Source organism: Folsomia candida, unplaced genomic scaffold, assembly GCF_002217175.1.
Source record: "Folsomia candida strain VU population unplaced genomic scaffold, ASM221717v1 Fcan01_Sc003, whole genome shotgun sequence".
Lineage (NCBI taxonomy): Eukaryota > Metazoa > Arthropoda > Collembola > Entomobryomorpha > Isotomidae > Folsomia > Folsomia candida.
The window spans coordinates 2,838,402-2,863,540 of NW_019091195.1; the positions used below are offsets into that span (position 1 = coordinate 2,838,402).

At 37.8% G+C, this 25,139-nt stretch overlaps 7 protein-coding genes and 1 long non-coding RNA gene across 12 annotated transcripts; 4 read left to right on the forward strand and 4 right to left on the reverse strand.

The window, feature by feature from the left end:
• Positions 1-302: 302 nt before the first annotated feature.
• Positions 303-3,185, reverse strand: LOC110846163. Of its 2 annotated transcripts, XM_035849247.1 has the most exons (7): positions 2,870-3,185; positions 2,692-2,800; positions 2,408-2,616; positions 2,198-2,320; positions 1,887-2,125; positions 1,358-1,795; positions 303-1,267 (listed from the first exon to the last, which is right to left on the reverse strand). In XM_035849247.1, exons 1-7 carry the CDS (start codon positions 3,031-3,033, stop codon positions 426-428), a joined length of 2,124 nt encoding a protein of 707 aa, XP_035705140.1. In that variant the 5' UTR covers positions 3,034-3,185; the 3' UTR covers positions 303-425. The 2 variants fall into 2 exon arrangements, with proteins under 2 accessions (XP_035705140.1, XP_021948503.1); XM_022092811.2 differs by having other exon boundaries at positions 303-1,795; positions 2,870-3,184.
• A 103-nt stretch (positions 3,186-3,288) lies between these two features.
• On the reverse strand, positions 3,289-5,932 carry LOC110845808. Its single transcript, XM_022092320.2, has 5 exons — positions 5,808-5,932; positions 5,593-5,664; positions 4,587-4,851; positions 4,227-4,467; positions 3,289-4,146 (listed from the first exon to the last, which is right to left on the reverse strand). The coding sequence occupies exons 1-5, from the start codon at positions 5,866-5,868 to the stop codon at positions 3,373-3,375; spliced, it is 1,413 nt and encodes a 470-aa protein (XP_021948012.2). The 5' UTR covers positions 5,869-5,932; the 3' UTR covers positions 3,289-3,372.
• On the forward strand, positions 4,846-6,575 carry LOC110847746. Its single transcript, XR_002547685.2, has 3 exons — positions 4,846-6,191; positions 6,278-6,317; positions 6,385-6,575. It is a non-coding gene; the product is annotated as an uncharacterized LOC110847746 (long non-coding RNA).
• A 2,341-nt stretch (positions 6,576-8,916) lies between these two features.
• Positions 8,917-13,522, forward strand: LOC110847105 (piwi-like protein Siwi). 2 transcript variants are annotated; one of them, XM_035849283.1, is made up of 13 exons: positions 8,917-9,209; positions 9,304-9,396; positions 9,484-9,831; positions 9,951-10,990; positions 11,094-11,241; positions 11,332-11,473; positions 11,555-11,715; positions 11,793-11,920; positions 11,985-12,144; positions 12,217-12,265; positions 12,351-12,426; positions 12,518-12,684; positions 12,763-13,522. In XM_035849283.1, the coding sequence occupies exons 2-13, from the start codon at positions 9,318-9,320 to the stop codon at positions 13,025-13,027; spliced, it is 2,763 nt and encodes a 920-aa protein (XP_035705176.1). In that variant the 5' UTR covers positions 8,917-9,209; positions 9,304-9,317; the 3' UTR covers positions 13,028-13,522. The 2 variants fall into 2 exon arrangements, with proteins under 2 accessions (XP_035705176.1, XP_021949653.1); XM_022093961.2 differs by having other exon boundaries at positions 8,917-9,200.
• Positions 13,523-13,751: 229 nt separating this feature from the next.
• LOC110847326 (serine hydrolase-like protein) lies at positions 13,752-15,547 on the forward strand. The gene is made up of 3 exons (XM_022094256.2): positions 13,752-14,370; positions 14,449-14,767; positions 14,859-15,547. Exons 1-3 carry the CDS (start codon positions 14,088-14,090, stop codon positions 15,406-15,408), a joined length of 1,152 nt encoding a protein of 383 aa, XP_021949948.1. The 5' UTR covers positions 13,752-14,087; the 3' UTR covers positions 15,409-15,547.
• On the reverse strand, positions 15,434-17,495 carry LOC110847325. 2 transcript variants are annotated; one of them, XM_022094254.2, is made up of 3 exons: positions 17,368-17,495; positions 16,350-17,258; positions 15,434-16,271 (listed from the first exon to the last, which is right to left on the reverse strand). In XM_022094254.2, the coding sequence occupies exons 2-3, from the start codon at positions 17,217-17,219 to the stop codon at positions 15,585-15,587; spliced, it is 1,557 nt and encodes a 518-aa protein (XP_021949946.1). In that variant the 5' UTR covers positions 17,220-17,258; positions 17,368-17,495; the 3' UTR covers positions 15,434-15,584. The 2 variants fall into 2 exon arrangements, with proteins under 2 accessions (XP_021949946.1, XP_021949945.1); XM_022094253.2 differs by having other exon boundaries at positions 17,353-17,495.
• A 210-nt stretch (positions 17,496-17,705) lies between these two features.
• Positions 17,706-19,466, reverse strand: LOC118434843. The gene is made up of 2 exons (XM_035849227.1): positions 19,071-19,466; positions 17,706-18,999 (listed from the first exon to the last, which is right to left on the reverse strand). Exons 1-2 carry the CDS (start codon positions 19,128-19,130, stop codon positions 17,767-17,769), a joined length of 1,293 nt encoding a protein of 430 aa, XP_035705120.1. The 5' UTR covers positions 19,131-19,466; the 3' UTR covers positions 17,706-17,766.
• A 3,532-nt stretch (positions 19,467-22,998) lies between these two features.
• On the forward strand, positions 22,999-25,109 carry LOC110845623 (enoyl-[acyl-carrier-protein] reductase, mitochondrial). 2 transcript variants are annotated; one of them, XM_035849228.1, is made up of 6 exons: positions 22,999-23,276; positions 23,348-23,585; positions 23,668-23,913; positions 24,016-24,077; positions 24,256-24,554; positions 24,709-25,109. In XM_035849228.1, exons 2-6 carry the CDS (start codon positions 23,358-23,360, stop codon positions 25,002-25,004), a joined length of 1,131 nt encoding a protein of 376 aa, XP_035705121.1. In that variant the 5' UTR covers positions 22,999-23,276; positions 23,348-23,357; the 3' UTR covers positions 25,005-25,109. The 2 variants fall into 2 exon arrangements, with proteins under 2 accessions (XP_035705121.1, XP_021947769.1); XM_022092077.2 differs by having other exon boundaries at positions 23,000-23,237.
• The last annotated feature ends 30 nt before the right edge of the window (positions 25,110-25,139 follow it).

The following is a 25,139-nucleotide window of genomic DNA, read 5'->3' on the forward strand; positions in this document are numbered from 1 at the left end:
CTAGATATTTGACAAATGGTAATGTGTCAGTCAGGTGTTTGGACGTCAGGAGACTTACCTAGAAAAGTTGATATTTAATATGCAACAAACAAGGATTATCCGGATGTGTTAGAGAGATTTTACTTACAGAGCAGTAAAACAACTTGAACTCAAATACGCATATGCATGTATTAACCAATAATGCTTAATGCTAACCCACCTCATGTAATTTGTGTGACACTAAATAGGGAGGAAAGAATATGTATGTATGGACTGATTGAAATTGAGGTCCAAAAATATTGATCATCTACGAATGAGAATTATTACTAGGGGTCATGATGAAAATATTTTGGTGTATTATCACAGAATAAAAAGTAAATGCAGGAACAAGTACAGAGTAGTTTTGTATAACTATATAATATAATAAATAATGTACATATCATTAATTAATGAACTAACTTGGTTATGTACCTATCATCAAAGAACCTGTCCAACATGGATAACTCAAAGTGCATTTGATCCAGTAGGTCGTTTTCTGCGTCTGGTATAGTTTTCCATTTGTTTGCGTCGAAATTCTTTTCCAGAATGAAATTTGGTACTTCTGGTCCTTCCGCATTAAGTTGCACACCCGCTTTGGTAAGAAAGTTGAACACTGCTTTTTTACTTACACCATTGGGAGGCAAGAAAATATTCAAGTTTGGATTGTTGAAAGCAGGATCTTCAGGACCAGGATATGTACATATTGCAATGTGTTTAAGTGGTTTTATTTCCAGTAGTTCCGTAAACAACCGAGCTGAACAACGACAATGGCCCATAGATCTTATGACAACTTTCCTCAGGTTCGGAAATAACAACGAAAAGTGTTCTCCGAAAACTGGAGGCCATGAGCATACATCTAGATATAATTCTTCACATTTAACAAATGGTATGACTCCTTTTCTTTTTTTGTAAGTTTTGATATCAACCTTGGATAAAGTAATTTTTTCAAGAGTTGCTCGTTGCTGTAAATCTATTTGGAAATCGATTGAAATATTGTTGACAATGTATAAACTTAAATATTTGAGATTCGGAAACAGGTTTATAAACTTGATGGCTGAAATTGGATTCTTGAATTCCACTCCTTGAAGAACCAAAGTTGTGAGTTTATTGGATGTGGCTGAAAATACGCTACATAAATCCATGCTGCTGATGTACGCATCTTCGACTTCGGCAAAATTTGATGCAGTTACGCACAATGATTTCAATTCAGTCTCTTCGGTCAGGCTGTAAAAAATTTCTGCAGCTTCCACTACATGAGGAAATGATAAGGTAAGCTCCTTTCTGGATTGATTTATGTCTAGTATTCTTAGGCCCTTGACATGTAAAAGAATTTCAATACCTAATCCCCACAAATCTTTAAACTCCCATGGAACTATTCTATTCTTTTCGAAAAACAGGAAATCTTTGCTACTTAGTCCACACATAAAGCTTCGATCAGGGAGTAATGCAGGAGGTGCCAGGGCTGGATCATCTGGCTTCAAGTAAAAGTAAAACGTATCCAAATTGGGTAAATGTACACGTCGACCTCGATAACACTCTGCATTTTGTACGATTACATCGTGGAGTATCACTTTTGAAACTCCATATCGCTGCTGAATAGAATCGAGTAATTCGCGAAAGTCAATAAATGTTGAAAACATTCGAAATTCTGTTGTTCGGTCGTCTTCCGGTGGTGGTGGACCATTCGAAATTTTGTCATCTACTTTCGCTAACTTGGCTGGTATCATGTCGTCATATTCAATATTTTGTTTAATTATCTGCTTCTTCTGGACTGAAGCTGCAAAGGTAACAAGTAGAGTCACATGAAAACACTTCTCACAACGAACACTGACAAAATATTGTGAAATATTTCTGTTTTTTTTACTTACGCAAAACAGCTCGTGGTTTTATGGGCAACCCTAACAGATTCACTGTAGGATCCGCAAAATGTTTACAAACTTGAATAAATTCCGAACTAGCTAAAATCCCTGTTGGTTTTACTTGAGATAGGAAATCTTCATAGTCAATTTGAAAGTAACGTATATAGAGCCGAGCATCTTTTAAAACTTCCCTGATATTCTCCGAACTTGGAGATAAAGTTGATTTAGTGCATTGAAATTCTGCCCATCTACAAAAATTTATGTACAATGCATGTCTGTTGGTAACAAAGTAATTGAACTTGATTTTTATTTTTTATTACCTCATAGTTGATTTGAAAACTTCTAACTCGTCAACAGCTAATCTATCTTCAAGTAAGATCTGACAAAGGCCAAGATGAGAGATTTGCACGAAACTAGACGAATTTAAAACTTGTTTCCCATTGCTGAAAATATGCAATATCATAATAATTATTATAAAATATAAACATAAATTGTTGATGTCTGCTTCAAATTCATTATAGTCGACCCACTTTACAATGTAATTCAGACTATTGCTCTCCAGTTCCTTGTCGTTCATTTGTTTTCCAATGTCGAGTAGGTATGCTGCATTGTCCACATTTAGTTTAGTCTTTTTGAGAACCTGGAGAACTTGTTCATCCAATTTCGAGAAACCAAATTCCCTAGCCGCATCGAGAAATTTGGACAAGTCGAACATTTCTATTTCGTCCGTGTAGACAAACTGTTGAAAATTCACAATTTAGCCACAATTACTCCAACTTTATTTATTTATTGATTCATTTATTTTTGAACATACTTTTAATAATTTACGGAACACCTCTGGTGATGTGTTGGGCAGTCGAATTTCATCAATTCCTTGCTGTTCATGGGCAGTTATTATATTTTCAAAAACGACTGAGCTGAGTCTGTTGTAATTTTGGTAAGTTGAATATAATCCTGCCTGACATAATTTGGGTATAGTTTGAATTTTTTACCTCAGGATTAATTTGTGAGCAGAAATTCGGATTTCCTGTTTTCCGAGGAGGAAATGTATATCCTTGTAGAGCTTATCGTGTTCCAGAGCAAATCCCAAGCGGTCACGAAGGCGTTTATCTCTCCAATATAGTTGGTCATCCGGCTGTTCCAAATTCTTGCCCATTGCAAATTTGAGCGATGAGGTGTCTCACACTGACGAATTTTAAGAATATGTGCACATTTATGAGGACAGAAGAAAAATCAGTCAAGTGAAAAACTATTATGAAATTACTGAAATTAACAAATCTGTTAGAATTTTTTGGAATGAAATGAATGTCAACAAATTTCCTAATGTGCAAAATGCAACGCGCTTCCGATGAGGCAATGCTGACACAAGTGTATCATGAAAAATCATGAAAAAAATAAGAATGCATATGAATATATTAATCACCTTAATCACTGATTAAGTCAGATCAGTTATTATTATTAATTTCATCAGAAATAAAGATAATACACAGCTTCGTTAACTAATAACTTTGAAATCTAGGTACGTATCAACCCCACAGGTACATCTTAGCCTCCCACTCACCTCACAATCTACAGCAGTGTCATTATTGCAGACACTTTGCTGCTGGATATTGACTTTTTTGCCGAAACCTGCATTTTTCTGGATTTTTTCTTGAGTATTTTTTATTTTTCCTGTAAATTTTTCAAATTTTAGCAAATACTCGATAACTTGGGAATCCTCGATTTGAAAGTAATCCACTTTTTGCCCATTTGTGGCATTTACACAATCAGCAATTGCCTTCACTTTCACTGTAGCTATAAACGGAATCTCCAATTCTTTCACAATACTGCAATAACCTTTCACCTTTAGTTTTTCTACATCTTCCTCATGTGGAAACTTAAAATCTTGCTGGATATTATATTCTGTGTCGGTTAAACAAATAAATTGCGTATTTGATCCAAACTTTTTCTCAAAATTCATGGGTTCTTGCACATTCAGAAATTTCAGTTTATTCTTCCCAACAAAGCAGGACGTGTCAATTGTGATATTTCTTTCGGGGAAGGGTTTAAAGGACTGCAAAAAGTTAAGTTTGAATGTTTCTGGAATTTGAGTGGTAAAGTTAACCTTGTAATTTTCTGGGTTAGTCGTTGACGAGGAGAATATTTCCTCCGCTATAACAACTGGATAAGCTTCGTCAGATATTTGGGACTCTGATGGTACTTCAAAGTGAAAGTCCGTTATGTGGGCAAATAGTTGAAAATTTTTGGGTTTAAACTGCCATAATGCATCCTACATAATAGAAAATAATGCGTAATAATAAATATAAATAAAAATAATGCATAATGGAAAATGGCATCCGATCACCTCACCTGACGAAACACGCCTTTGACTGAATAATTGTCGAGCTCCTTTGTTCCTAGCTGCATGAGCTGTCCCCGTTCGGATGGTTCGTTTGAAAATGTGACAAAGTTTGGATCCCTTCTGGGATCTGAGTTATGGATTGTGAAATAATCTGAAAATTCACAGGGACGAAAATACCACAAACAAGACGAATACATGGTTGCACCTGGATCGTAACTTTCCGCATTTGTGAAATCGAGTTCCATGTACCTATGTAAAAAAAATAAGTAGAGCTTAATTTTGATTCAATATGCATCAAATTCTATCATACAATTATTTCGATAAGTACATATCATAGAGGATTAGATATATATTTACTATATACTTACCTACCACCCCAACTGGAACCATGAGTGTAGGTTAATTTGCCTTCCGGATGTGATAAAACTTTTATTTGATACTCATTTTCTTTGCTGTTAACTTCCGGGAGGATGGTCCACAAGGCCTGAGCTGCTAGTGACCCTGCTTGAGGTGCATTATCTTCATCAATAATTGTGTCAAAATCTTCCAGGTTGTTGAGAGCAAGTTGAATCAGATATCCTTCTTGTCGAGGCTCAGATTCAAAAGCCATGATTCCATTGGGAATACTTTTAACTGTAACATGATAGTAAATGCCCGTGAACAAGTTGAGATCTTTCCCATCTTGTGATTTTATTCGGAGAAATGTAACTGTGTTCTTGTCCTGTGACATGATATTTATGAGAAATCTATTGTACTTGAATGGGAGAGGGGGGTGTGCAATATTGGTAATTTAATGGCAGTTCAAAGTTCAAGTGTAATGAGAAATGTGAGATGATTTTATTGATTTAAGTGTTACACTCTTTTTGACTTTAAATCCTTGCATAGTATTCACCTTTCGCCGTACAATGATATGTTGTATGTGTGAATGTGGTGGAACATCACATAAATCTAACACACTCGCTGAAATTGTATCCGATTTTGTCGGCTGACTGAATGAATTTGAAACATGGCCAATTTTTTATTTTTATCAAACCACATATGCATATCCCACTAGCATAACAAAGAAGGTGCATTAGTTTCTACTAACTAACCAAAACGACATAAATAGTCCGCTTGCATCACGAAAAGGTTAGGGTTAGTTTGGCATGATTAATTAGGTAATGACGCTCATGTGCAAAATTTGAGATTTAAAGCCTACATTTTTTCCTGCATTGGGTTACTTGATTTTCATTTAATTCTCATTATTTATTTTATACAGTATTGATTTTCATTTCAGAGGTATGCATATCTACGTAACTACCAGTATGGGTTAATTTTTCATAGATTTTCTTTAATCTTTGAAAGAATTTCAAACAAAATGAATGTATGACATACAGATTAAATTCTTCATCCAAAATAGTTCCATAGTTCCATCCATCAACAATGGTGTCTTTTCAAAAACGCTGACTGCAATATGAAATTTCAGAATTCATTCAAATGGCCAAGTTTTGAAAAAAGTTAAAAATGGCTATATGATAGCGTAACAAAGAATGTATTAGTTTCTATCACTCTTAGAACTGTGGTAATAAAAATGCAAACTCGTTTATTACCGAGCAGTTGGTAAACATTGATTTTTCCATCACAGTAATAAAATTGTTTACCAAAATTCATTATAATACAAAAAATGTATTTATTATTGCTTGGTATTATCGGGAAAACTCGAACGGTATCGTAAAGTTACCAAGTTATATTAATTTAATACTGCAGTGAGAGAACATGAATAATACTGCGCCGTATTAAATCATTTAGCTAGCGGGTAATGAGCTAAAACTTTCATGCGGTGTATTTTTATTACTACTCCGGTAAATATTTTTCCAAACTCGATAATAAAGTTAACGCGCACTCATACAAAAGAAGCACAATCTCCAGAAAATTACTTCGTGTTTAAAATTATTTTCAAGCCAGAAAATTGATTCTTAAAGGTAGATTTAAAGGTAATTAGATTAATTGTAATTTATTTATTATTCAATTCTGTCAAAGTGTAACTAATTCATCTTTTAAATGTAAATTTCACTTTTAGTCACTGTAAAGTTTGCTGCGAAACTGGTCAAGCTATAAAGGTGAGCTTGTTTTTAAACATCGTTTATTAATTAGTCATAATTCGATTTGCTTTTCTTGTTTATTTAGGGATACATCAGTAATTAAGGATAAGAAGTCATTTGCTGAAGCCATTGTTGAGACTTTGCTATTTTGGACATCCCGTGGGACTGCTAACTGGAGTTGTAAATTTTAAATTTAATATACAATTTTTGAACTTTTAACTAATGGATATTGTGTATACTCTTGACCTACATAAATAAAAATATGATTTAACAAAATATTGCTTACAAATATCTACCAAATTTAGTGAAATCATTACCACATAGTAATTAAAATTCCCCAAGGCAGTAATCATAATAATACCAAATTATATTAATAATACTCCAAGCAGTAATAAACCGTCGCAAACGCGCATACGGAAGTAGCTTCAGACGTACTTCACCCCAAACGGTCCCACCACAACTCGGGAACACTTAATTTCACTCTATTTCACCTATAGATTAATTTTTTGTAAAAATCTCATTTTGCCCCGACCACACCCCCTGGCGACGAGGGGGTGTGGAACAACTCGGGAACACTTAATTTCACTCTATTTCATCTATAGATTAATTTTTTATAAAAATCTCATTTTGCCCCAACCACACCCCTGGCGCCTAGGGGGTGTGGCACAACTCCGGAACACATAATTTTACTCTATTTCACCTATAGATTAAATTGCACTAAAAATCTCATTTTGCCCCCACCACACCCGCTGGCGCCGAAGGGGTGCGGCAAAATCGGGGAAACACTCAATTTCACTTAATTTCATTTAATTTCACTCAATTTCACTTAATTTTACCCATAGAATAAATTGCACTAAAAATCTCATTTTGCCCCAACCGCACCCCCTGGCGCCGAGGGGGTGTGGCACAACTCCGGAACACATAATTTTACTCTATTTCACCTATAGATTAAATTGCACTAAAAATCTCATTTTGCCCCCACCACACCCGCTGGCGCCGAAGGGGTGCGGCAAAATCGGGGAAACACTCAATTTCACTTAATTTCATTTAATTTCACTCAATTTCACTTAATTTTACCCATAGAATAAATTGCACTAAAAATCTCATTTTGCCCCAACCGCACCCCCTGGCGCCGAGGGGGTGTGGCACAACTCCGGAACACATAATTTTACTCTATTTCACCTATAGATTAAATTGCACTAAAAATCTCATTTTGCCCCAACCACACCCCCTGGGGCCGAGGGGGTGTGGCACAATCGGGGAAGCACTTAATTTCACTTAATTTCACTTAATTTCATTTAATTTCACTCAATTTCACCTAATTTTACCCATAGATTAAATTGCACTAAAAATCTCATTTTGCCCCAACCGCACCCCCTGGCGCCGAGGGGGTGTGGCACAACTCCGGAACACATGATTTTACTCTATTTCACCTATAGATTAAATTGCACTAAAAATCTCATTTTGCCCCGACCACACCCCCTGTCGCCAAAGGGGGTGTGGTCCGGTTGCCCCCAAAAGTTGATAGGATCCTCCCCCTGGGGTCCTATGTATGATGGCGAAAACCGATTTCGATTATCTCGATCCGTTCTCCTGATATCCTGCTGACGGACAGACAGACAGACAGACAGACAGACAGACAGACAAAGTCTTCACATAAAGTAGCTGAAGCTACTTAATAATGGCATTACACAATGGTAACTATTTATTACTGCAAAGGAGTTTTTGTTGTTACTCAGCAAAGCTGTTTTTAATACCTCGTTATAATGAATCATTCCCGGGTCGGTAGCTTTAGAAATAGTTACCGCACGGTAAATAAAAAGTTACCACGGCAGTAGAGTCACATAGATACTCCGCCCGGTGAACATTTTGGTAATGAAATTCATAAGAGTGACTATAACTAACCAAAACGACATATACATAAATAGTCCGTTTGCATCATGAGAACCTCAGGGTTATATAGTTTGCCATGATTAATAATAGTTAACGACGCTCAGTCAATATATGCAATTATTTACTATGAATCTATGGTCATATGCAATATTTTACACATACATGAATCGTCGTCTATGATTAAATTTTTCTGTGACCGATGTTGCTCTATGAAAGAATCTCAAACAAAATGAATGTATGAAATACAGATAAAACTCTTCCATCAACAATGGTGTCCTTTCAACAGCACTGGCTGCAATATAAAATTCCAGAATGGCCATTTGAACATTTCAAAAATGGTTAAATAGTTTTTAAAATTAATTATTTGTTAATAATGCAATGTAATTTTCGAAGGTTCAACCATTCTCTCTCTCTACTTTGTCCAGTTTGTCCTCCAAATTAGATTATTAATAAAAACGTTCGAAAAAAATTGGAAATGTGTAATCCTGCTCATTTATTTGCATAATTTATGTTACGCATATCTAACGTGTTTGTTGACTACGAAATTTGAGACGCAGAACATTCCAGAGTATAAGGGTGGTGGTGGTGGTGGCTGCCTATAGCACCTCCAACGTCTCCATGTACTCTTCATCCTTGGAGTTTGAGCATGGATTACTAAATACTAACTGAGCAACGTTAAAAACGGGGGTTTCTTATGGGGCTAGATTTAGCCATGGCTCAAACTTACATGGATGAGGCGTAGCTAAATATATACAACGACGACTATTTCCATATAACTATATGAAGATCGAGTTGAGTCCCCTGGCGCCTATCTGGCGGCTGAGGATTCAACAGAATACGTCGTGGTCTCTCCATTCAGTCGCGTTGGACGAGTCAAGAAGGAAGCTTCATCTCTGCCTCTCTCCTCACTCATCATCATCAACGTTCTCCAGAAACAATCGGTCGAGTTTTCCAAATTTCCGATCTGTAATTCCAGAAAGTGGCAAGAACCCATACTTGTCATTACAGGTATACGAGGTTAGGTGCATTTTTTTAGGTTCCAATCCAAGTTTGAACTCGTACTTGTTAGTAATAATTTTTAAACTTTTTTCATCCATCTCTTATGTTGAAGGTTTATTTCACAAAATGAATACTTCTGGAGGGAGCAAGAGGAGCCATGATAGTAGCAGTCCGGAGGAGGGAGAAGAACGTGGCGTGGCAAGAGGTAAGACAGTTTTCCATAATTTATATTTGAGCATTAATTGTTTGTATTATTTGTATTTTTATTGTTGAATTAATATTATACTATTAGGTCGGTCACGCCCAAGGAGCGTAACAGGCGGTCCGCAGGCCGTACAACTTCGCCCAGTGGACCCATATGCACCTCCCCCTATGGAGATCGAGCCTGGGGACCAATATCAAAGACTTGCCGGCGATCCCGGATTTCAACAACTAGTATCCGAATATCGAAGCGGTAACGGCAGTAGCAATGGGAATGGTAGCAGTAACGGGAACAACGGGAATGGAAGTGAAGATGGACGTGCCGGCTCTTCCAGCCCTGAAGAAGAGACTTTTGCCAGGGGACGGGGTCGCGGAGGTCGCGGAAGAGATGAGCCCATGCCCCGACAAGAAAGAGGGGTCCAAAGGCAACATGAATCTCGTAATTTGTTAATTTTACCCTTTTTACTACTATTTATAGATAGCTCACCATTTCGATGTCGCATCAGGTTAATTAAATTAATTGACATTTCTTGTTCTATATTTGAAACTTGCAATTAGGTTTCGGACGAGGATTTGAAGAACTTCGTACCCGAGCTGAAGGCTTGGATAAACAAGGAAAATCTGGAACTGCCCAAAGGTTTTTCGTAAACTACTTTCAGTTGCAGATGAAGAAAACTATTGAATTTCGCCTGTATCTGGTCACATTTGATCCGGAGATTGACCACATCCCTAAACGAAAAGCTTTGGTGAGGATGCGGGAATCAGATATAGGACCATATCTCTTCGAAGGAACTCAATTGTTCACAACAAGAATTATTCCAATCGAAAACTTAAGATTCGAAGCTTCTTTCCCAGACAAACCTGAGGAAGTTTGGACTGTTAACATCGACTTTATCCGGCAATGTGACCGCAGGGAGCCTGTCGTCACCCAACTGTATAACGTCCTCGTTAAGAAGGCTCAAGAGAAGCTGTCCCTTACACTGCTAGGTCGCTACTATTTCGACTCTGAACAGAAGATCCACATTGCTCAACATCGTCTCCAGCTCTGGCCCGGCTTTGTCACCTCTATCCGGCAGATGGAACGCGACGTCTACCTGAACGTAGATTTGACCTTCAAGGTTTGTCGGACTGAGACGGTTTATGCTCTAATGACAGCAATGCGAGAGAGGTCATCGGGAAATTTTAAACCGGCAATCGAAGCCGCCGTAATTGGAACCGTCGTAATGACGGCATACAACAAAAGAACCTATAAAATCACCGGCATCAAGTGGGACCTCCGACCCACCCACTCTTTTACTGTGAGTCGTGGAGGCATTGAAACTCAAATTACATTCATGGAATACTTTGAGAAAAAAGGGATCCGACTTCACCCCGCACAACCAATGCTAGTGTCCAGCCCGACGAAACGTGACATTCGCCGAGGCGACACCGGGGACAAGATTCTTCCTCCCGAGATCTGCTATCAGACCGGATTGAATGACGAGATGAGGGCTAATTTCAGGTTGATGAAGGATTTATCTGGACACTTGCATATGCAACCACAACAAAGGATTCAGCAAACTGTCCAGTTTGTTCGCCGGATGATTGAAAGTAATGATGTAAGTGGAGAAATATGACTTTTTTTCTGTTTTACATCATCACGTACAATTTGAAACATTTTTAAATCTTGCAATATTTAAGAAGATACATTTATTTGCTCAGGTAACTTCCGAATTGCTGGCCTGGGGAATGCGAATGCAAGGCGTTCCGTGTGAAGTTCCAGGACGCCTACTGGACCAGGAAGCCCTACGTTTTAAAACTGGCACGGCTATTTCTGGCGAAGCAGCAGACTGGACAATGGCATTTAGAAGTAAGTTTTTATATTAGTGTAACGCATAGTTAATATTAATTACCTTTGTTTGTCGTTATTATTGGTATGCATTTTTGTTAATGTATGCAGCAAATCAAATGCTGTTGGCCAAACCACTTCGAAGATGGGCAATTTTGTATCCTAGCAGAGATGCAGAGGGGATTGATAACCTCTTGAGAACAATGGATCGGGTTGGTCGGCCGCTTGGATTCCCAGTCGGCAATCCTATCCAGTAAGCTTGGAGTATTATCCTCTTATTTTAATGCCAATAATGAAAGAATTTACTAACTGCGTCTCTGTTAATTCATTTTAGGGCTCGGGTAAATCCACCTAACGAGTCCGGATACACAAAGGAGATAGACCGTGTGGTTGCTGAAAATCGAGGACAACTCGATATGATTATGGTTATCCTACCCTCTCCCAACCTATCCGTATATGCAGCAGTAAAGAAAGCCTGCTCGCTGAATTACGGGAGTAAGCGAAATATTTGTTTTCGTTGTTAGTAATAAAATATCCATGCAATGATTATTTTTTGTTTGTTTGTGTTTTAGTCCCGTCGCAATGCTTTCTATCAAAGAACGTTGCCAGCAAGGGACTCATGTCCATCAGCACAAAGTTGGTCATTCAAATGAATGCCAAGTTGGGTGGGCAACCCTGGGGCCTAGCTAATCCCCTCAAAGTATGAATAGTGATCAGCATCAGTTTAAAAACTTACGTACTAATTTTTGATAAATTTTACGCAGGGGTTGATGGTAATTGGATTTGATGTGCACCATGGAGGTGGACGAAGTTATGGTGCTATGACGGCAACGACCTCACAAAATTTGGCGTCGTACTTCTCAACTGTTCTAACTTTATCGCCGGGTCTTGAAATGGCAGGAGAAATAGGATTGTCATTGCGAAGTATATTATTATTTTATTAATAGTTTAATTTATATTCATCAAGATCATAAATAATTGGTTCATGTTCTGCAGAGTGTCTGCAGGCGTATCGAGTCCGGAACGAAGGAGAGCTACCCACTCGGTATGTGGTGATCAATATTTCCAACTTTTAGTTCAGTTGAAGTTATCTTCAATACAATCGTAAAATTTCGTGCTTTTTTTTGTAGCATCATGTTTTACCGAGATGGAGTGGGTGAGGGGCAACTTCGATACGTGGTGGAGACTGAACTAGTGGCACTGCAGGTTACAATTGAATAAAATGACTTTAACTTGACTGTCGTAATACTGGTGGTGGGTGTGCCAATGTTATTCCTTATTTATTTATATTTTTTAGAGCTCAATAGCTGACTATTACGCGAATGTTGGAGAACCAAAATTCTCAATGGTCATTGTGACAAAGAGGATCAATACCCGAATCTTCCTGGCTTTGGGAAAAGATAACAGGGTCTCTAATCCTAGCCCCGGATCTATCGTTGATGATGTTATTACCTGTCCTGAGAAGTAAGTAAACTTTATATCATACAAGAGTGATATATGATTATACTTATTTTATATTCTAATTAATGGTGTGCCTTCCAGATATGATTTCTACCTGGTGCCACAGTCGGCTCGACAGGGCACGGTCTCACCCGTTGGTTTTAATATTATCCACGATACTTCCGGGCTTGATGCTGATAAGATGCAGCGCTTTGCGTTTAAACTCTGTCATGGATACTTCAACTGGAGTGGAACAGTTGCTGTCCCTGCGCCTTGCCAGTATGCTCACAAACTGGCATTTTTAACCGGCACTGCCCTCCTTAACGAGACCCATGACGCTCTACTCAATAACTTGCATTATTTGTAGACTGCAAACTAAAGTTTTTCAACTTTAAAAAAATACTTTTAAATTCTAGACTATAATACCGATAATCTTTAGAACTATGACTTATAATTTGTAGCTACTGCAAATCAAACTGTTTTTATATTTGAATTTTATTTTCTTACATTGTCTAAATTTTCTTATGATACTACTTCACTTTTGAAGAAAACGATTTTTGGGCGTCTTCCACCCGGATATAAATGTAGATTTTTATTTTATATTACAACTTCCGAAATAACTTTTGCGATACAAATAGTAATTACTTGATTATTTAATAGTATGATCTCCTACCATAAGATTATATTACCAAAAACTGGTGATTTTTTGTTTATTTACAACCGTTAAATAACTTTACAGTGCAAAATTGTAAGCTTTCCAGTTCTTGAAATTAGTTGATTATCTTTAATTGTTGTACCTTGTTCGTTATATGTGTTTTAACTCATTGACGAAATAAAAACCTAAACTATACGCTCCTTTAAATTGTTTCAAATTGGGCTGATTAAGCCATCCCTAAATTATGGTCATCTACTAATTAGTACTCATGCCATCTGCATTTACATATTTATTACCATGATGTGCACTCTCAGGAGGGAAAACCACACCCTTGCAGATCTGTATTATATATGTATGCATTTATGTACATAGTTTTAAAACATAACATGGTAAAGGTGGTTCATGGACGCTCAAGAAATGAGTATGAAGCAGATTGCTGACCGGAAAATATTGGTTGAGCCGTTGGTGCAGTACATGCAACGAGCTGGGTAGGCATATTATGTATTATCGGTTGAATACAAAACCGAATTACAATTACTAATTTATACTTGAAGGAATTGTAGTCTAATTAAGAGTCCTAATTAATTGGTAGTTATTAATAGTTCCTAATCCTTAGGAATCCTAATTTGAGACGATGGATTTGAGACATTGAGAGAATGGTGCATGCCGGTTTGACTGCATGTACTTGAATTTTTTGCACTTGCAATTCTGCACTGCATATTTACGCTAGTCAAAGTTCAGTTTAGACTTGAATTAATTATGTGTGCCGTGCATGTGGTGTAATATATTTGCATCAGTTACACATGGTTTACACACACAAATATATGTGCAATTAGTGAATATGAACTCATTAAAAAGTAAAATGTTTTTAAACTCTGGTCGCCAGTATTGTAAATTTTTACTTCATCCCAAGAAATTTCTCAAAATTACTAATAATAAGCCTTTGTCTCAACATTCCAAGTCGTTTTCTACACAAACTAAAGAAAATCCGTCGTCCTACTCCATTGAAGAAATTACTATTCCAAATGGTCCTCAGTACGGTTACGAAATTGCGTGTTAGTGTAAATCTTTAAAAAAATTGCCATACTATTGAAGTAAATTTGCTAATTCTATTATTATTTCATTATTATTAGGCAAAGTCTGGAGGGGAACGGGGGGAACATCGTCATCATCTGAGCCTCCAATAGTCTGTGTACATGGATGGTTAGACAACGCCAACACATTTGATACCCTGCTCCCCAAATTGATGCGCCCGGGTCGCACATTTTACGCCTTTGACCTGCCAGGCCATGGATTTTCGTCTCATATCCAGGCCAGTCATTACAACAGCCACGTAGAGTCCCATCTAGGAATTCATAGGATGGTTCAATACTTGAAAACGGATAAAATTACCCTGCTGGGTCATTCTATGGGGGCAGAGGCGGCGGTCATGTATGCTGGCAGCTTTCCAGAGTGAGTATAATAGTTGTAAAGAAGGAGGTGTACATACACTTGCAGTTGATTGTGTAATATTTAATATCTTTTGTATTGTGTGTTTTTACAGCGGTATTCACAAAGTTGTAACATTAGATGGGGTCAATCCGAACTTCAAAGATTGTGCCCAGTCTGTCTACCATTTTGTTAATGCGCTCATGGAGGTGGAAGCTATCATAGCTAAGTCGCCTTTGCCAAACCCCACCACTTACGACGCTCTCCAAGCACGAATAATCAAAGTTCGAGAAGGAATGGTAACTGCGGAGGGATGCAAAGCTTTGCTCGGGCGCGGTGTCGTTAAGGTTGCTGGAACTAACGACATGTACAGATTTAGTCACGACCTCAAGTTGAGAATGCATCCTGGGATGGCAATGTTGAGTACTGAACAAATGTCAATCTTTTGCGAAAATGTTAGTGCTCCACTACTTGTTATCAAAGCCCAAGATAACGACCCGTTTTCACTGGATGCCTCTCACAATTTTCAGACTGCGATGGAAAATGCAAAGAAGAGAAATAAAGATATGAAAGTGGAATTTTACCTCGCGAAAGGAAATCATCACGTACATCTTAATGAACCGGAGATGGTGGCAAATATTATTTCAACATTTTTAGACTCTTAAAAAATAAATAATAACTAGGAACTTATAAAATCTACAAGACTAGTGTTTATTTATTTAAATATATATAATACTTGTTTATTACAATATTAAAATCATGTTCAATAATAAACAAAGTATGACATATTACGTAACAAAATAATTAAAAGGACAACTTTCTTTTGTTTTAAAACGTTCAATTACTTTTTTTTGCAATGTGCCTTGTGATTTTTCCAGTCCAGTTTCTGGCAAATCTTATTGCAATATGCAACACCCCTGCATTGTGCACAACACATTAATTGCACATTAATGAATTTATAATTGAATTCCTGCTGTTCGTCCTCCTCGTGTAATTTTTCAACTTGGCCACAGTAGTTACAGGTGCGGTAACTGAAATACTTGATCAAATTTCCCTTTAGTCGATCAACCAACTTCAAACCTCCATTCCCAAGCAGAATGGCCTGATGCCTGAAATAATTTTGTAGCGCAAGGTCTTTGGCAGCGTCTTCGTGTTTCGTCAATCGCTCGATAATAAAGCCAGGAAACTGTTTACAATAATCAGTCCACTCTCCATGAACGATGATAGTTTTTTTCGGTCCTCGGTAGTTGAACTGCATAGAAGTTGGGTCAACGATGTAGGTCTGTCCATTTCGGAGTGGCACTTCCAAAATGAAATGTGAGTAGATAGGACCAAATTCTGCGTCAATTCCAAGAATTGGTATGTTTTTCGTATTATCAGCATCCACAGGATATGGTTCAACTTCAGGACTGCAACAATCCCCGTTATCAGAAACTTCTTGAGTTTGACGGAACCGCAAGCACCGAACAAGATACTTTTCATGAGGAATCACTTCAATCACACCCAGTTTCATGGCATCAAGAGGAACCTATCATTACCATAAAATACATTTTACATAAATACACAATAAAAGGGGATTATTGTAAGCATGCAACTGGGTGATTACCTTCTCCCCATTGGGCAAAATCCAGTATTTATATCCCATAACTTGGCGCAAATGAACAACAGTCTGTAAAATGGCAGCTACAATGGTGGTATCCCTATGATGAAATTTTACAGCCCAGTAAAACTGCTCAATCTCTGATTTGTCAAGTCCCTTCAAGACATCCGCCTTCTTATAAGGTTCCATCCAAGCGTTCTCAACCGTTTGCGGAGTTTCATAAACGCTATCAAACCATGAGTTCAGATTCTGTATTTCGACAACGTCCAAGGTCAGTTCTTCAGCATCGGTTTTCCCAGCATGCTTGTACATTTCGGCAACCGTTAGTTTTGTGCAAGTGAGGGATTCAATAAACTTTGGTGAAATTCCTGTCAAGGGAATGGTGGACCCTTGTTGTTTGATTTTGTCGGTTCCACTTGGAACTTCAATTTCAAGTTTCAAATTTCCGTCTGGTTGCATTATGGGAACATTCGTTTCAACGTTGAGAAGATGACATTGAAACGAATCCAGTACCTGCCACTCTCCAACGGCTCGGAGACAGAATGAAACGAGGTCCAGGGCCAAACCTTCCTTGTCGTTGTCATCGTCATCACCTAATCCAGTGGCAGCAGTATCAACGACGGTAGAAAAATTGAAAGGCCCTGAGACGACGTCTGTTTGACCATCCTGACCTTGAGTTAACATAAGCCTCTCGGCTGCCTTGATAAGAGATTCAATTTTGGAGTCGGGCTCTTCCTTTCGAGCTTTCTTGATTACATCGGACAACTCCTTGGCCACCTTCTTTTCACCTCTTTTCAATTTCTTTTCATCTTGCTTCAATATTTTCTCTTCCTTCTTTAATTTCTGCTGGTCTAAGCCAATTCGTGATTTAGGCATCGTGTTGATTTCGTGTTGATACGCGGCAGTGTCGTAAAACTATAAAGGCATTTTAATTAAACTAATTAATTTTACAAAACACAACCAAATTAAATATCTTAAATATTTCAATATTGTAAGTGTATTCACGCACTGTGAAAGAACTCACTATTTCGATTGATTGGATTGTGGGGATGAATAGTTTTCAGAAATTTTGGCATAAAAATTATTGCAGTGTTTTGTTTGCTGTTCATTTCACTGCTGTAGCGAATGAAGACTGCGAGCGACTCTATTGCATTGGAGCCCCATGAATCAAACTAGGAGAAAGGAAAGAGAGAAAATAAATGTCTTCGTTTCCTTTCTTCTCCCTCAGATTAATAAGTACAATTAATTTATCAATGCAATGGCAAATTAACGAAATATCATTATGTCTTATAAAGTCATTTATTTCTAGATTTTAATCAAATATTTTATCATGTATTTAGCATTTACATACAGTTGAAATAATTGAGATTGAGAGATACACATGAGAATAATTAATTAAGGTATATATATATGCTTGTCAAATTTAAATAATTTCGATTTTATCTAAACTAACAGACAAAAGGTGGATTGGAAATTTTGACCAATTATTATTTATTTTCAAGTATTTTAGTCGCTTAAACTTTGAGATGAAGGTGAGGAGAAATGCCTCCTTGTCTGGGATGGTAACTTTCTCCGGAGGTGGTAATTCTAGGACGAGCTCTTTCACCAGGTTTCCATCATATCCAAAAATTTGTTTGCATTTCTCGAGTTCTACGAATTGGAAATCTTGATGGAGAGTTAGATGGAGATTTGATAACTTGGGCAATGTCTCCACCCTTGAGAAATATTGTTTGCTATTATTCCCATACCAGAATGATTCTGGGTGGTTGAACTTGCTTATCTGGATCGTGATTGCAGTCAAGTTAGTCAATTTATAGAGTGGAAATGTAACGTTGTGACCGACAAGGATGGTTCGTAAACTTTTGATGCTAGAGAAAAATGAGTCCGTCAAGCTTGCTGGTTTGTTCAAAGTCGATAGTGGAAGGTGTGAGAGATCTAATTTTATTTCATAACAGATTTCGCAAAAAGTTTTCAATTCTGGATAATTTGTAGAGTTAGGAAACGTTGCAAAGTCGCTGAGAAAATTCGAGTCCAAGTCACAAATACATGAAGAGGATTGTTGTCGCTTTGCATAAAAGAGTACGACCTGACGGAAAAGTAATTGCTGGTTTGCTCTACAGTTTATTCTTACACTTTTAAGAGAAATAAAGTGATTTAAGAAATCTCCAAACTTTTTAAAATCATTGGGTTTTAATCCGTCAGAGGAAACTTGGAGATGTAGATGAATAAGACAAGTTTTTAAGATTTCAGGTGGATTAAAATTGATGAAATTGTTGATGGCCCAGATTCCGGTGAAGTATATGGCATTCAAGTTAGTAAAGTGTGAGAGGAATTCAAGTTTTAAAGTTTTAAAGGGATAGTTAACGACTTGTAAGGCTTTCACATGTTTAGCATAAATGTGAACAAAGTTATAAAATGTAGGAGTTGTTTCAAAGTCATTGGGGTTTAAATTTAGCTGCAAATTAGACCAAAACCGGTAATTCAGTATAGATGCAGTATCAATTATCTGGGTAAAATTGGAATCAGTTATTTTTAACCAGAATTTTGTATAGAATGGAATGTATGTTTCAACCAAGTGTTTTGATGCATATGAAACGAGCCTGAGAGTTTTGAGATCAGAAATGTTTAGTAGATTATCCAATATCTGCAGGATTACCTGGAGAAAGCGAATTATTTGAATTATTAGATAAATGCCGGAAATCTAAAAACTAGTTCAAATTGTCTCACCAGTTCCGGTAGATCGAAAATATGCAACAGAACCAAATTGTTGTCCTGTTTGTATGACATTTTAGTAAGTGCCAAATCCTTAAATTTTCTACAGATTTCACTAAATGTGCAAATTCAGGTAACAAGAAATCTTTGTAGGTGTGTCAAAAGTGAGTCATAAAAAATAACCTTGATCTTCTTAATGCGTATGTACATTTATAGATCCATGTTCAGATGGTGTCGTAACGTGTATGTATCTATGTAGGTGAAAGTCGAGGTTAAATAGGCACGGTAATAAAAATACGGTATAACTGACTGAGAAAGCAGATGAATAAGGTGGATACCCGGAAAAGTATTCGAACTAGATGCTACATAAGTATATACGTATTTATGTACTTTATGTTGGCTTGCTGATCGTCACAAAACGTTGTGTTTTAGGATTGTAGTTCATTTTACATGTAAATTTTTATTACATAAGCTGAGAATTTGGAATAAATTCATGTGCTTGAAATTTTCATAGCTCAGTTCAAAAACTTATTTTCAAATTGAGCCATTTTCTCCTTCACCGTTTCAGTCTCCAATTCGTGACGAAGTCTCATAATATCCATTTTCGAAACTCGAAGCGACCAAGAGTCAAGGTGTTTTTTAACGTCATCAGAAACAGTGGAGGACTTGGTTCCAACACCCAAAGTACCGGATGTGGAACTTCCGGTTTTAATCCTCATCCCAGAAATTGACATTCTGCTTGAGCTTCTTCTCGCTGGAAATCGAGTTACCGAAGTTTGAGAAAGTAAAGCGGCCGCTGTGGTATCTAACGTTTCCGACTTTCCAAATAATAATCTGCTAGAACCGGCTGTCGCTGTTTCTGAAAGACTTAAATTTTGACCATCCTTAAGGTTCAGACTCTGCTTCCTAAATGACAATGCGGATAAGTCTGGTGGAATTGTTCTTCGTGGGAAACGGGGAGTAGGGGCACCTTTTTGAAATTTGATAGATTTTGGGGGTGGGACAAAGTAAACTGATTTCGCCATTTTTTCCTTGCGCCGAATCTCACTCAAGCTACGAACACTTTCACGTCCACGAACCCCTGAAGGAAGGTCTTTATACTCATGTGGCCAATTTGACATTTCTGGAATTTTCCATGAATACGCATCCTTTGTTTTGGAGCAGAGGGCATCCCGTTTTTGCATCCGAGTGCATGCCAACTTGACTTTCTCACGACACGCACGACATCCCGCACGACGCATCGATCCTTCGAAACATCTGGCAATTTCACACACAGGAAAACCATCAATTGTTTTATTTTCCAAAAAATGTACGTGCTTTGCACTGATTATTTCCTCTTCTTCGGTTAGATCACAGCCCTCCTTGCAAATTTTATTCCCATTGGTTTCGTGATAAGCATCTAAAAATGAAACCCCACCAACATGTCGTTGTTGTAGACAAATGTCATTCTGAGAAGGATCCACTGCAATCGATACCATGGACGGAACCGTTGTTCTGCTGACATGCTCTCGTGTGGGTGTAGGAGGAACTTTGAAATACTTAACGGAACCATGTTCATCCGTAAGTTCTTCAGCAGGTAGTTGTAAATCAGTATCGGTGAGGGAGGAGAACAGACTTTGTTTCTTCAAAAGTTTGACGAGTGGATCAATTAGAGATGCATGTTTAGTGGGTCGCTTTCTTTGAAATGCCAGTAAGTGTTGACCCATCTCGTCTAAAATCTCAATTTTAGAAATCAAATGACGAACAAAGTTGTCAAATTCCTTTCTTTTCTGGGCTTGAATTCTTTTGTACTCCGGATTTGGCGTGGCTGAAGGTTCAGTCGTAGCTGAAACCGGAGTTTTTATAATTTCTCTTCGAGATTCTTCCAAATATTTTATGGTGAGAAGTCCGATGGCTTTGTCGCTAAAAAGTGGAGGAAGATTGTCCAAGTCTTGCATGTAGCGTTGCAGAGTCCAAGCCGAGTCTACGTTCTCTTCGACTTTGTCATGAAGTTTGAGCTCCTGTTCTTGTGCTTTTAATAATCCTTCGGCGACGGCTTTATTCCATAGCTCAACATTTCCAACGTCCATAACAGCAGATTGTCGCCTCGTGGGTTGGCTTCCTTCTCCCAAATCTGGTGGTAAATCACTGGGCAAGCTTCTGGTATCCTGTTCTCGGAAGGAGAGATTCGGGTCATCTTTTGCCATGAAAAACCGCATCTCTGCCTCTACTTTGAGCGTATCGAAGAACTCTTGGATTAGATTTTTTCTATATTCCTTCAAGTAGTCGAGTGGACCGTCAAATCCGAGGAGCATGTTTCTTGATGAGGAATTGTCAAGGGCTGCCGCAAACTGCGAGAATAAGCTCTCGTTTGCAATAATTGCTCCCGTGTTTCTTATTTCGCAAAGAATTTGGACAAGTTCGGGACTCGACAAAACCTCGGACATTTGTGGGTTATCGCTAACCACATTAATTGCAGGTTCGGGAGTGAGTCCTTCTTTCCCCTCTAGATCGTTTACAATTCGACGTGATTTGGATTCCTGAAAAAAACGGAACCAACTTTTAAGGACCCATGTCTGCATAGAGACCCGGGCAGTGTAATACCTGAAGGGAACGTGAATATCGAGGATGTCCATTTCTGGAGTAACAAAAGCCGGGTTCATTGTACTGGAATGAGGTAGTTTAATTATTTATTGATCCGAAATGATAAATGTATAATGTTTGGCCATACAAATCTTTTGGACTCAAAGATCTTTTGTAGTACTAACCTAACCTAACCTAAACTAACCTCAAAGAGAGCTTCCTCCCTGGAACAATGGGGGTAAGGGTCACGGCCCATGAGGACGTAGAGGGAGCGTTGCAGGGAGCTCAGTTTCCTCAGATTTTGCGACCAATGTCTTTGTAAAACGTGAGACTCCTTAGAAATCCGGAGACGCTCCCTGTTTGCACCAGCTCTCTTTTGACGCAGTTCTATTTCTAGGGCTGAGTTTCCAGTTTTACGACTCCCTGCCCACATTTTGATTGATACTTTACTAAAAATTTAGACGTCACAAGGGTACTTAAATTTAAACTGCTAACTAAGAATTTTGTTGACGTGTTTCATGCATATTGCTAAAATATGGCCATATACGCTGCCACGATTAATTGACACCGTTTCTATGGGGTGGTGCCCCATACGGTTGCGACAAATGGATTATTTTTTAGAAAATTTTCATTTTTTAAATCGTTGGGGCAAAAGTCCTTTGGTTTGCCCCAACGACTTTAACCTTGAATAACTTTTGAATAGGCAGACAAAGAGACTTAATTCCTGAGGATGAAATCATCCTAATTTTTAGCTTGATTTTTTAAGCTGAAAATCTCGAGTGTACTATTTCGAAAATTAAAATGTTTATTTTGAAGAATATCTCCAAAATATAAGTTTTTCAGGAATTTCGAAGCCAATTCTTATCTCACAAAATTTTATAATATACCAAACTGATCGTATTATCTAGACCGATCGATTGACACCCCACTGGAGGGTGTGAGATCACTTGGTCCGGATTTGACCTAGGGGGTCATCTCAATCCTCCAACTTAGCAACGGTCCACTCACACCATTTTGTCAGTACATAATAATTAAAATTTAATTTCTTCAAAAATGAAAATTTGTGTTGGAAACAATTCATTTGTCGCAACATGTATAGAATGATAAAGTGTCAAATAATATTGATACGCTGCATTGTCTATTTATCGTTTCCTTTGTTCATATTCAACAAAATGATTGATAACAAAGATTTGCTGGACTAGTATCCCTTATAGAGTGTCAAATAATCTGGCTCTGGCTCAGATATACATATAAATCAATTTCAGAAACATACATCTTTACATATTTCAAAAAAATAAAAAATGCAACCCAAAAAGTAGAATTATTGACAAAATCTCTAAAGTGTGGTAGGTGAGATGAGACTTTGAGAGGCAAACCAACTCGATTTTTTGCCAAATGTGATCTGTGAAAATGTGATTTGAGCTATTCAGCTATTTTGCTGCATGTTTTGCATGATGCAACTTGAAACACTTTACGACATAAATTAGTTTACAAAATTTGTATATCATGTAAAACAAAGCACTACTTGACAGAGACTTAAATATACAAGGAACGGGTCAATCTTCAACTTTATTTACATTTGCATTGCAATATTTCTGCCCTAACTTTATACTGAAGAAGGTAAATAATGTATTAAGTGCTCCCCAAAATAAAATACCGGTAACATCCTATGCATGAACTTGTCTATACGAATACTATTAGTACTTAATGTTTATTTTGGCTCTATTCAGCTGCGAAAAGATGATGTCTAAATCAGCCACACGACCAATTCTTCGAATGCTGGGCAGATTTTACGCGTCGACCTCATCCGGCGTTGAAGCTGCTGCTTCTTCCACTACGTCCACAACACAAACAGTTAAACAAACGTTACCAGTAACTGGACACAAGCTAGCGTACAGTGAGTTTGGTGACCCTTCCGCAGTCATTAGGAGGGAGAGGTTTCAAATTGACGCTGTCCCTGAAAATCATGTAGTTATTATTATTATTATTACTTATATCGAGAGTTATTCGTCCATTAATTATTTGAAGTAATTGGATGCTCTTGTTTTAGATTGTCGTAAAAATGTTGGCATCGCCCGTAAACCCAGCAGATTTAAACACCATACAAGGAACATATCCTGTAAAGCCGGCAAAGCTCCCTGCCGTTCCTGGAAACGAAGGGGTGGGTGTTGTTATCAAGACTGCGGCAATTCCAGGTAGGGATCCGATAAATGAAGGGGACTGGGTTATCCCCAGAACCCCAGCGTTTGGCACCTGGCAAGCCTTCGTGCATGGCAGCTCTGAAGACTTTATCAAGGTGTGTGTAGTGTCGTGTGATTGGTAATAATTAAGTCATTTGGAATTTAAAAAGTAAATAAATACGATGTCCAACTAATGTAAAAACATAATTGAATTTCAGATTCCTCAAATGGACTTGGTTACAGCAGCCACACTCAGCGTGAATCCCTGCACAGCTTACAGGTACATATTTGATTGAATAATTGTATGTACATTGTAATTTATAGCAGTCTTCTCCTTGAGTTGGTTTATAGTATTCTAACGTAATGTAGCATTTCAGCACTATAGATCAACAAAATGTTCAGAGAAGAACGAAACTAGCTCTCAATATGCTTAAATTTTGTTATCCGTTTGATTACAGAATGTTGAAAGATTTTGAAACCTTGAAACCGGGGGACCGTGTGATTCAAAACGGTGGAAATTCAGCCGTTGGTCAAGCAGTTATCCAATTATGTAGAGAGTTTGGACTTAAATGTGTATCTCTAGTTAGACCACGAGAAGATTTCAAGCAACTAAAGGCCAAATTGATGACACTTGGAAATTCTGATACAATCATTATAACGGATGACGATCTGCGAGGCATGATGCGTGACTTTAAGGCACAACTAGCTCTTAATTGCGTGGGTGGAAAATGTGCTACTGATATTATGAGAGTTTTAGGTAGGTCTATTTTAAGGGTTAGTCATTGCGTGTTAAGTATGTAGATATTATGTTAAAATGTGTTATCGGGTTCCAGATGAAGGGCGTACAATGGTCAAATAGGTCAACCACTAGGTCAAATTTTTAATATTTTGCGTATTTATTTGTCATACAGATACCGGTCGGACAATGGTCACATATGGAGGAATGTCTCGCCAGCCAGTAGTACTTCCAACTTCCAGCCTAATTTTTAATGATGTTAAGCTAAAGGGGTTTTGGATGACAAGATGGAATCGGACCCAGCCACATGAAGACAGAAAAGAAATGTTGGAATATTTAAGTAATCTGGCCCTTACGGGAAAATGGATTCCTCCTGAACACAAGCTCATTCCATTCGCTAAATATCGGGACGCGTTAGAAAATACCATGAAAGGATACACTGGTGTCAAGTACATCATAAAATTTGACTAACTAATAATAATAAGCATGATAGGTTTTTTCTAGTAACTAGACATTTAATTTATAAAATGTTGTCCCTTTTTGGATACACAATAAATGCCGACATTACTATTGTGATATAGTCCAAGTCCATCACATCACACGTTA

Bases quoted from the DNA above. Each gene is read 5' to 3' on its own strand.
- LOC110846163 (XM_022092811.2), bottom strand. From the start codon at position 3,033: ATGGGCAAGAATTTGGAACAGCCGGATGACCAACTATATTGGAGAGAT. The intron at 2,617-2,691 runs GTATGTTCAAAA...AATTTTCAACAG, and splicing joins TGTTCCGTAAATTATTAAAA to TTTGTCTACACGGACGAAAT. The intron at 2,126-2,197 runs GTAATAAAAAAT...AAATTTTTGTAG, and splicing joins GTTTTCAAATCAACTATGAG to ATGGGCAGAATTTCAATGCA.
- LOC110845808 (XM_022092320.2), bottom strand. From the start codon at position 5,868: ATGAATTTTGGTAAACAATTTTATTACTGTGATGGAAAAATCAATGTT. The intron at 4,852-5,592 runs GTATGTCATACA...ATCATGTTACAG, and splicing joins TTGGATGAAGAATTTAATCT to TTAAAAGTATTCCCAATGGA. The intron at 4,147-4,226 runs GTGAGGTGATCG...TCTATTATGTAG, and splicing joins TCAAAGGCGTGTTTCGTCAG to GATGCATTATGGCAGTTTAA.
- LOC110847105 (XM_035849283.1), top strand. From the start codon at position 9,318: ATGAATACTTCTGGAGGGAGCAAGAGGAGCCATGATAGTAGCAGTCCG. The intron at 10,991-11,093 runs GTAAGTGGAGAA...TTATTTGCTCAG, and splicing joins GGATGATTGAAAGTAATGAT to GTAACTTCCGAATTGCTGGC. The intron at 11,921-11,984 runs GTATGAATAGTG...AATTTTACGCAG, and splicing joins GCCTAGCTAATCCCCTCAAA to GGGTTGATGGTAATTGGATT.
- LOC110847326 (XM_022094256.2), top strand. From the start codon at position 14,088: ATGTGGTGTAATATATTTGCATCAGTTACACATGGTTTACACACACAA. The intron at 14,371-14,448 runs GTTAGTGTAAAT...CATTATTATTAG, and splicing joins GTACGGTTACGAAATTGCGT to GCAAAGTCTGGAGGGGAACG. The intron at 14,768-14,858 runs GTGAGTATAATA...GTGTTTTTACAG, and splicing joins TATGCTGGCAGCTTTCCAGA to CGGTATTCACAAAGTTGTAA.
- LOC110847325 (XM_022094254.2), bottom strand. From the start codon at position 17,219: ATGCCTAAATCACGAATTGGCTTAGACCAGCAGAAATTAAAGAAGGAA. The intron at 16,272-16,349 runs GTAATCACCCAG...TGGTAATGATAG, and splicing joins TTTTGCCCAATGGGGAGAAG to GTTCCTCTTGATGCCATGAA.
- LOC118434843 (XM_035849227.1), bottom strand. From the start codon at position 19,130: ATGTCATACAAACAGGACAACAATTTGGTTCTGTTGCATATTTTCGAT. The intron at 19,000-19,070 runs GTGAGACAATTT...CGCTTTCTCCAG, and splicing joins TTTTCGATCTACCGGAACTG to GTAATCCTGCAGATATTGGA.
- LOC110845623 (XM_035849228.1), top strand. From the start codon at position 23,358: ATGATGTCTAAATCAGCCACACGACCAATTCTTCGAATGCTGGGCAGA. The intron at 23,586-23,667 runs GTAGTTATTATT...CTCTTGTTTTAG, and splicing joins ACGCTGTCCCTGAAAATCAT to ATTGTCGTAAAAATGTTGGC. The intron at 24,555-24,708 runs GTAGGTCTATTT...TTTGTCATACAG, and splicing joins TGATATTATGAGAGTTTTAG to ATACCGGTCGGACAATGGTC.